General features: G+C 45.1%; 1 protein-coding gene across 3 annotated transcripts in view; it reads left to right on the top strand.

The window, feature by feature from the left end:
* PPM1K (protein phosphatase, Mg2+/Mn2+ dependent, 1K) overlaps positions 1-10073 on the top strand; it is a 15485-nt gene extending 5412 nt beyond the window's left edge. Inside the window, exons 3-7 of one of the 3 annotated variants that reach the window (XR_774911.1) lie at positions 3339-3504; positions 4020-4164; positions 5238-5372; positions 5845-6118; positions 7914-10073. Coding sequence is in view for 1 of the 3 variants with exons in the window: in XM_010576190.1 (XP_010574492.1) it covers positions 3339-3504; positions 4020-4164; positions 5238-5372; positions 5845-5976 (578 nt within the window). In the remaining 2 variants the exon portion in view is untranslated. Of the gene's footprint in view, positions 1-3338; positions 3505-4019; positions 4165-5237; positions 5373-5844; positions 6812-7913 lie in introns of those variants that run through there. The other 2 variants (XR_774912.1, XM_010576190.1) reach the window with 2 other exon arrangements.
* The last annotated feature ends 228 nt before the right edge of the window (positions 10074-10301 follow it).

The raw sequence follows: 10301 nt of genomic DNA on the forward strand, positions 1-10301 counted from the left end.
GGGTGGGTTGTTGGTCTCCGTGCCTGGGGGTGTGGGAGGGGGGGGGTGGGTGGGTAGCTTTTATTTTAGCTGAATTTAAAGTGGTTTTGTCACACAGTTTTAGTGAGAAGGTGAGAATGGTGGCAATTCCCCAGAAGTACCAAGGCTGATTTATCCGTGGCCAAAGATGCATATGTAAACCTCAGAGTACTTCCTATACAACCTGCAAAAGACAGTGCAGGCAAAACCAAGAGTGACCCCAGTTCTGCAGCTCTTATTCTTTCATCTCCAGTGTTGCAGGTTTATTTTGTTTGAACAAAGTCCCTGGGTGAATTTCCTATTTGCCTCTGTGTGCGTGTTATTTGTGGCAGACACTGTACCTGGTCAGCAGCTCTAGAACTGGAGGCCCTGGACACTATATGCTGGGCTTCAGTGGAAAGAGAGATCTGCTTAATTTTGTCCCAGGTGAAGGAGTCCGGCGGTTCCTAGCCTGGACTACTGGAAGGTTCCCACATCCTCTTTGTCACATTAGTTGACATGACTTGCAGTAGAAGTTGTCCAGTGAGTGTTAAGAACCTATTGAAAGATCTTAGTTTTATAGTGATATTGTTAGGAAAACAAAATAAACTCTTTAATTGTTAAAACCAATATATATGCTGATGCAACATATTTTGATATTATTAAATAACCTAGTAGCAGTTGTAGTAAAGCATTAGAAATGTTATCCCATCATCATTCCTGTGTTTTTGAGCTGTGCTAGAAATCACATAATGCTTGTAGTCTAGCTACATCCATGTTCTTGCACCCCTACCCAGATCATGAACTGGTTCCAAGGAAGAGAGTGTGAGCAGCATTTATTTTTCTAGGAGTGCTATTTAACTAATAAATGTATATAAATCTCAAGTCACTGTGACCATTGCTACAATTCTGGACAATATCTTGACTTGTTCTTTAGTACCATCCCTTGATTTTGTGACAGCAGCTCTTTGAGAGTTTGCACTTGAAAGATGCAGATTCACCTGAATGTCCAAATGTTTCCAGTCATTTATGAATTCAAGACTGTGGATCTTAACTTTTTCAGAAACTGCTTATGTTTGTCAGCATAGTTCCAAAACCAAGGAATGAAATGGGAGAGTAGTGGCGGTTCTGCATTAATTTTAACGTCTAAATAAAATGTATTTTCTGTGAAATAAAAAGGTAGATTTATGTAGGTTTTTCATTTCACTTCTTTTAACTGTTGGCTAAAACAGGTATTTTACTGGTTCTACTAAAATTTCTAATTGCACTGGTACTTGTTAGCATCTTACTTTCATAACGTGTCTCAAAGTGAGCCTGCACTGGACTAGTCCTTGCTTCGAAGTAGAAACAGGATGTCAGTGCTTACCTGAATAGTCAGCAGCTACCAGCATCTAAAGTTTTGAGTACAGTAGCCTGCATGGCAGCTGTAACATAGTCCGAGGTTTGACCTAGGTCACCATGGTCGGTGTTCACGACTGACACATTGGTTAAGTGTATAGCTAAACCAAGTCCTCACTGCAGTAATAATACCTGTTTTAAATAATAACACAAGCTTAGACTGTTTTGTGAGTTTTCTTGTATTCATCAACTCACTGCTTTTGCTGCACAACAAGGCTCAATGCATCTTTCAGCGCTTTGTGCACTTCAATTTACTCCCAACCCTGTTTTACTTATGGGGTGCTGAGACCTTGCAGGGTTGGGGAAAGAGGTTGCCGAGATCCCAGAGCACTTGCGCTTCTGTTACCGCAGTAACGCTGCGTGTAGTTTGCTGGCAGCTGGTCAGAGATGGGGCTGGCTGGCATTCCTTGGGCTCAGATGCTCAGTCCTGTCTCAGATCCATCCTGCCTCCCTGGGGTCAGGGCTGCAGGGCCAGAGGTAGGAGTGCATATAGTTGTAGCTGAGCTCTGCAGAAGCGGTGGTAGAAAGATCGTTAACTGTTAGTCATGTGAAAACAGGATTGTAACTGGGGATTGTCATTCCTAAATTAGCCCAAAACTCCTCTTGAATTGGCCTGCTTTTAAAACCTGGAAAAACTGGAAAATCCCAGAATGCAGGAGACCTACAGAGGGCCTTTCAAGGGGATTTGCATTGGCTGTGAATGCAGATGTGTTCCAGGCAATAGCTTGTCCTGGCCAGACGTTTTACTGTAATAGCTCAAGTCAGCAGGAGTTACTGCTTTCCAGGCACCTCTCACTGAGTTACCTATGCATAATTTGCAGGAAGGGAAGATACTAACTGTAAAATGGGACTGCTCCTTTCAAAAAGCAAACAAAAAAGGAAAGCTGGATAGTTCTGGCATTCCCTTCACCGCAGATAAAACTGCAGATCTTTTCTGAAATAGGCAGATTCACATTTCTCCTTTTCAAGCACTTCTTTTTTTTCCAGAGCATTGTAGAAATTGAAATGAGAAGCCGTTAAATTTACTTGCACCAGTTAATCTGGCCAAGTCCCTGAACACAGTCAGTCAGCTCAGCCTACTCCCTTACCTGTAAGAGAAGGAAGACAGCACCTAGGTTCTGTTTTGCCCTCTAGGCAGTCACTGTACACCCCTGTCAAGTGATCCCACCAGCGGCCAGGGCAGATTGCCTGGAGAGCCACTGGCCAGCTGACTGCATTGGTTTGCAGGCACAAGGCAAGGCAGAATTCAGCTTCACCTTTGCACTGGGACCTCCACCAAGTTGACGGGGTCTGAAGGGAGCAGCATCCCTTTCTGAAAAAAGCCAGCGGCCTGCTGGCTGAACACTTCCTCTCTTGCCAAGGCTGGGGGGAAGCAGAAGGAGATTGTAACAACTCTGACAGTAACGGGAGGATGCCACAGACTGATGTAAAGGAGTGATTTAGTGTTTCTCTTCTGGTGAACTACATAGGGCTACTGTACTCAATGTTACTCAGTTGCCCACTTCACCACCTAAAAGAAGGGAAGAGCCACCGCCTTTATGGTGGGCTACCCGTGCAGTCACTGTGCCCAGGGATAAGGACAATAACCCTGTAACTTGAGGTGAGCTAGTGGGACAGAAAAACTATTTGCTACAGGCTGAAAGGAAGCCACTGTACCTTGTACTGCTTTTACTCCACTTGCCCTGTTTGCATAGAGCCATGTTGTTGCACAGACACGCTTACGCTTTCCACTTCCTCTCTCTCCCCGCAGTCCTACATGCATGTGTGTTTGCTGTATTTTTTTTTTTTTATATGTAGATTTAGTTTAAACTTAAAAGCAGTTACTTACTGGTAATGAAGAGCACAAGTTGTCTTCATTTTACTGATTTAAACTGTTGCTGTTATAAATGGTCCCATGCTTCAAGGCAGTGCTAAAACCTCTCTCTTTGATATGACGTTTATAGCAACTCTGATGAACTCTGGGACCACTGCAACAGTGGCTCTGCTCCGGGATGGTATTGAGCTGGTTGTGGCAAGTGTGGGAGACAGTCGTGCCCTGCTGTGTCGAAAGGGAAAGGCCATGAAACTCACCATTGACCATACTCCAGAAAGAAAGGAAGAGAAGGAAAGGTACCTGTCAGCTGATGATGTGGCTTCCCAGGGCACAGGCTCAGCCAGGATGTGCTTGTGTTCTGCTGTTGAGTTGGGCCTGGAAGAAAGCAGAGAGTTGAACATAACACTCTGAGACCACCTCTGAGCTGGCAGAAAGTGGCACAGCTCCAGTTAATTAATTTGGTTCCATTTAGAGGACTTGCATGAGCATAAATTGTCTTGGCAGTAAGGTCAGCATAGCTAGGACTTGGTACAGAGCCGTAACCACATGGTTCAGACTTGTCCAAGACTGCCAAGTTCGAGCCAAGACCTGAAGAAATGCACTGTGCTTCCCAGGTCAGGACTCAGCCCACCAAGCCACATCCCTTCTGTGGAGCCCTTCAAACAGCAAAAGCCAACCCTCAGTCTCCCACCTTATGTCCTCTGTACCCCATTCCGCATCAGTAGCTAGTGACAGAAATTGTAGATAGAGACAGGGGTAATGGTGTGAAACAGTAACTCATATTTGCTTTTTCTTTTGTGCCTCTGGACAGGATTAGGAAGTGCGGTGGCTTCATTGCCTGGAACAGTTTGGGACAACCTCATGTGAATGGGAGACTTGCAATGACGCGAAGCATAGGAGATTTGGATCTTAAAAACAGTGGTGTGATAGCCCAGCCAGAAACAAAAAGGGTTCAGGTAAAAGAAGGCCTGCTTAACAGGGACAGCAACGTTCGGACTAAGGGGCATCACAGGTATTTGATGCAGGTGGCAGTACCCACATGACATGTGCCCAGGTGAAGCCTGATGGCCAAGCATTGTCTTTTATTTGTGGTGAAGTAACCAGAGACCAATTCTAATTAAGTCATTTCAGATTAACACTAACAGGACAGAAGAGAATCAGGCCCTGATACTAAATTCAACCAGATCAACTTCTAAATCCCATTTATCACAGTTACAATATAGGATGAGGGAAGAAAGATAACACATGATATCCATTACTGAAATACAAAGGTGTTAGTCTGTTTGGGGCTTGTGGTCAAATGAATAATTTTGAGGTTAATCCTGATACAAAACCATCCCTGGAACTAGGTGGGGTATGGATGGGCTGTCATCGCAAAAGGTAGAATACGTAGAGGCTTGCACACTTGGGAGGAAGGGGGGAGGAAAGGGCAGTTGCATGCATCTTACTGTAGCTCTGTAGTTGTCTGGAAGGCAAATTAACCACCCAGAAGGTATTCAGCACAGTTGCCTTCGCTTCTGCAGGAAGGCTCTCCTCTCAGCTCATGTTCTGTTTGTTGCTTTTCCCCAGTGCACCTCCCAGGGCCTGGGGAACTTATATTCAGTTGGTCCTAATTAAACACCACTAACTAGGCCTGAGGGGTTTAGGGAGATGACCGCAGTGCTATCATGTCTTCCTTGAAATCCTCAGTTTATGGAAGCATTTTATTTACTGGGTGATGTACAGGCCTGGTCTTTTGCCCTCAGTGTATTCAGAGGGCTGCTTCCTAGAACTGAAAGCACCTTAAGACGCTCTCCTCCAGTACAGGGAACACAGTCTGCGTGGCTGATAGATATACTCAAAGGTTCAAGGGGCAGCCTTTGGCTAGCTGAGGGTTTGCGGGTTCCAGTTGTCCTTGCACAGAAAGCAGGAGGGCACGCAGGACCCCCAGAAAAAGTGCTTTGCAACAGAGTATAAAAAAAATGAAGGCAGCTAATTTGCCTTGCGGCACTCACTCCATCATTGTGCATACTGTGTGCCTTTACTGCAGTTGCATCACGCAGATGACAGCTTCCTGGTCCTTACCACAGACGGTATTAATTTCATGGTGAACAGTCAGGAGATCTGCGACTTCATTAACCAGTGCCATGATCCTGCTGAAGCTGCCCATGTTGTTACTGAGCAGGTAATGCCAGGGCTTCTCTTGGCACTAAATACTTGTTGTTGTTTTTTGTTTGGTTTTAAAAAAATGAGTATACAACCACACATTCAAGTGAATTGAACTATGCTGGTTGAGACATTCACTAGTCCTGCCAGCTAGCCTTTTCTTTACCCTGGGTCTTGCAACATCCTTGCCAGGCATTATTTCAATTAACTTGCTTAGCTCATGATCTACTGTACTGCATGGGACCGTAACTGCAGTTTATTCCTGTGCTGAATACGTCATCAGCATAGACAGAAATAGCCAGTTTCTCACTGGAGTTCTGGATGGTGGCATATCCTATGGAAAGCTCTGGGTCATACCCAGAACACAGCATCAGGGCTGGGAAGGGGCAAGGAAGTCTTGGGCCTCAGGGCATGCTGTCCCATGTGGAGCCAGACGCTTGTTACCTTTTCCAAGCATGATGATGATGCTGACAATTTGTTTCTTCTCTCAGGCAATGCAATTTGGCACTGAAGACAACAGCACAGTTGTCATAGTGCCATTTGGAGCGTGGGGAAAGTACAAAAATGGTGAGATCAACTTCTCCTTCAGCCGCAGTTTTGCTTCCAGCGGGAGGTGGGCGTGAAGACCTGCTACAGCTATCTTTTGCTGCCATAATCTGGACACAGTGTGCTACAGGAGAACACATCCATCTGTTCATAGGTTGACTCAGTGTCTTGTCCATCTCTTCTGTTCCCAGTGTTACAGAAGATGCCACTGCTCCCTTGGTGCGTAATGCCCCATTGTTGCTTACGCCTGATCACATTTTGCTGCATTTATTTATTCCAGTCAGCATTGTGGCAGCTATTTCTTTGGGTTTGTAGTCCCAGCAGCTCTGCACATCACTTTGTTCACATAGACAAGGCTCTGGGCTTTCACCTAAGGCTGGAGGTGTTGCACAATTTTTTCATACCTACTTGTATTACCCAGGACCCTTAGTTAACTGGCAGCTGCGTAAGTCTGAGTCTCTGAGCCACATGCTTGCTTCTTTGTACGCGGGGGAACAAACGCACAGTGTTCTTAGGTAGACAGAAAGTGTGTTTGTTGTTGTCCTCTGCTGTGTAGCCACCAAAAACTCCCCTGTGCTTCAGGAGAAGCTGGTGAAAAACAAGGGAGAAGTTTCAGATGTGTTTAGGTTCTGATGCCAGTGGCATTTGGTGTAGCTGAACAACTTGTGAGACAGTGCTGCTTTGCAGGGCTTTGTGCTCTCACCACCATCATCTGTGATCCTGTATTTCCAAGGAGACAGAGCAGGCTGGAGCCATGTGCTGTTGGACAGAGGGGAACGTTTCTCCATTGGGTATGAAGCCTGTATGGTCTCTGTGGACTACGCAGGAGCCCCTTGCACTGTCTTCTCTTTGGTGTGCCAGTGCTTGACAGGAGCACAGAGGAGGGAAAAAGCTGCACATTTTTGATATCCAGAGACTTTCATCAACTTGAATTTCTTTTTTTTTCCTTTTTTTTAAAGAAAACCAGCTAATTTCAAAGAGTTTACTAATCAAGATTCTTTGGATGTGTACGACAGGAGAGTTTATTTCTTCATGAATATATGAGGATTTTCCTGCCCTCTGCTGAAGGTTTCTTTCAGTTAGTCATGATCTCCTGTGTCTCTTCATGGTATACAGGGAGCTGTAAAATGCCCAAAGCAAGCAAGCTAGAGAAAGGAGAGAGCATTATAATAACGTAAGGTAATTTTTATAAGTTTTGGGTATTGTTTCTCATAGGTGTCAGATGTTCAGACACCAGAAGGTAGTTTTATACTTAAAGGAAGTGTTTCCAGTTCCCTTTCCAGAGGGAGTCTGGATCCAGTGAGGCATGGGGCGCCAGAGCTCTGAGCCAGCTCTTATCATTGCTGTGACATGGTCTACAGGTGACATGTTGGCAGCAGGTGAAGATCTGTCCCAGCATGCCTCGTTCAGACCTCCTTCTTCCTCTGCTCCACATCAGGTATGCAGCTCCTGTGGCCCCCAAGTCACCCTGTTGCAATGAAATACAGGCAGAGAAGAATTGGGCTCTTCTCAGGCTTGCCACAATATTTTTTGTTACATGGATGTTTCCAACAGCACAATTATAAAAACAAAACAAAACAGTGAAAGAGGAGTTGCCTGATACTAAATCACCTTGCAATAAGGAAAAATACTTCTGAGATGTCTGGCCTGATTCTCATTTTCCAGTGTGAAGTATGCATCTTCATTACTTTTAGCCCTTTCCTTTTAGCCCAGGGTTACACCTTAGGCAGTCATTCCGTATGTTTTTCCTTGCCTCTGGTTGAAGGCCTAGCAGCACCCGGCAAAGCACAGTGTTGTACTGACAACATTAAGTACTAGGTATTTAGAGAGTACGCTGGTTTTGTCCCATCACCAGGTGTATTACGTGGTGTATATAATGTGTATATTTGGTTTATAAGTACAAAGAGCCTGTGAGTCGGTATATGTAAATCTCTGTTGTATTGGATGCTGTTGCCCAGGCCTCCGTAAGGAGCACATCACTCATTTACAATGATAATCCCTTCTCTCTCCCCAGATTTTCCCCGGGGGTGGGGTTCAGTGTTCACCTGGGGTCAGAATGTTTGCTGGTCGTGGTCCTGGGCTCAGCCTTGCTTACCTGAGGCAGAGGGGCACTTTTAGTTGTTACCAGCGAGAGCAGGTTCTCAGTCTGCGGCAAGTTTGAAGAGTCCCACAACCCATTTGTGGCAAAAATGGCATAACGTAGCCTCTCTCAAGCACTTGAGGAGAGGTTGCACCTGACAGAGGTTCAGAGAGCTGCTTGGGGAACACGGTTATGACCAGTTTGCACTGCAGCATGAACAGCTGACAGCCTTTCTCCTGCCAAAGAAGTGACCTGCTAAAACGGCAAGTCTGATAGTTCCTAGCAAAGGGTTAACCACAGCACACAGGAGTCTTACTCCTTACTCCGGGCACAGCGAAGGGTTAAGAGTCGAGCTCTGGAGAGGGAGTTGCTGTGGGGTGGCTTTGGTATCAAGTGTCAAGACAGGCTTGATCTGGTGCTGGTGCTGCCGGGATTTGGACAAGCTCCATCGATGCTGTCCTGTTCCAAATGCTGCTCACTTCTGATCGGCTGGCTAGCCTTCTATCCAGACAGAAGATATTAAGGGCGCTGGGGGTGTTTGTGACACGTACACATTGATTTTTTTGAGCAGTGCTGGATACTTGCCAAGCTGAAGACATGGTATTAAATGCAGGCTGCTAATGAAAAACATTGCAAATGAAAAGCAGGTGCTCAGAGGAATGACCTGGTGGTTAGAGTAGCTTCTAATCATTGACCCAGATGTAACATGAAATGACAGTTTTTCTCCTCATTGGAGGTTTTGGGGCATATTTTTGTTTTATCCCTATCTTGTTGCCTGACAGAGAACAAAAGTGGTTGGGTGCTTTTATTTCTTCTAATGGAGTGGTTAGCCTCTCAGAGGAAAGATCCATCCATAACTTCTTTTAAGTTTTATAAAGGAAGGGATAAGACAAAGCTTTGCAAAATAGGAGATGATTAGAGAAACGTATTGGCAGTTGCTATTGCTGCCTTTATACAATCACATAAAAACTTAGATTGGAAAGGACTTCTGGGTGTCATCTAGCCTAGCCTCCTGCTCAAAGCAGGGCTAACTTCAGAATTGCATACTGCAGTGAAGGGATGTCTCCTGACATGGAAATGCAGTGCCTGAAAGTGGATGGGAGAAAGAATTTAGCATGCAGTGTGGTTTACCTGTGGAACCACTTAATTATATTGAAGTTGAAAACTTACCAGTATTTCACAGGCACTTTGTATAGCTACCAATAAACTTCACAAATAAATTAGCATGTACATAAAACTAATATATGAGCCATTTTGCTCTAAGCAAAAACGAATCAGTAACTGACAGGAAATTACAGAGGTACATTTCTTACGTACAAGTTATTCCCTGCCTGTCCACTCTAGTTTTCTGCATCTCATTCTGAAGTAAATGAGCTACTAATGAAGAGGAAATGCTTTGCCAAGTGGCCCAATAGTCTGCCTGTTCCTTCTTCCATTAAGTACAGAGGTACCTTTACACTAATTTGTGTGGATTCCCTATTTCCTGCTGCACATGACAAGACTCTGAGTGCCAGCTTGAAAAGCATAGTGTTTTGTAGAAATGCCATTACCAGCATTGTTGGTTTCTGCCTCCTGAACCACAATGCTGCTTTTTCCTACCAAGATGACAGTGAACTGCCCTAAGATTTAGTGGCAGCTGCACCAAACCTTGTTTTTCTCCAAGAAATTGGGAAAACCCTGCCATTTCTTGGGTGATGGATTTTTCATGATTTGACACTTCTCACTGAAGAGTCAGAATAAGTCCCTGCCCTTGCATCAGTTTTGGGGCTGTTTTGACACATACTGTGTTGGCACAGTGAGCTTTGCCCACGCATTCATGTGTTGAGACAGAGGTGTATGGCACTGAATTTGGAGTGTATGGACTATGAAGTCAGTGGAGTAAAGCCATGTTGGGGAAAATGGAAATGGTTTGTCGTAGCGGTAACAAGGGATCAAATTAGCAGTGCTGTGGTAACATCTGGCCAGCAAACCTCTTGGCATAGGGGCATAGTACCACCAGAGCTAGGTACTGCTCTGCTGTGATGAAGCTGTACTTTGTGGTGGGTTGACCTTGGCTGGCTGCCAGGTGCCCACACCAAGCTGCTCTATCAATTCCCTCCTCAGCAGGATGGCAGGGGAGAAAATAAGATGGAGAAAAAACCCTCATGGGTCAAGATAAAGACACTTTAATAAAGCAGAAGCAAGGGAAAACAAAAGATGTATTCTCTATTTCCCATCAGCAAGCAATGTCCAGCCACTTCCTGGGAAGCAGGGCTTCAGCATGCATAGCGGTTGCTCCAGAAGACAAATCTCATAATAACGAATGCCCCCCTCACCTTTCTC

The sequence above is a fragment of the Haliaeetus leucocephalus genome, unplaced genomic scaffold (genome assembly GCF_000737465.1).
Source record: "Haliaeetus leucocephalus isolate CR32 unplaced genomic scaffold, Haliaeetus_leucocephalus-4.0 Scaffold21, whole genome shotgun sequence".
Lineage (NCBI taxonomy): Eukaryota > Metazoa > Chordata > Aves > Accipitriformes > Accipitridae > Haliaeetus > Haliaeetus leucocephalus.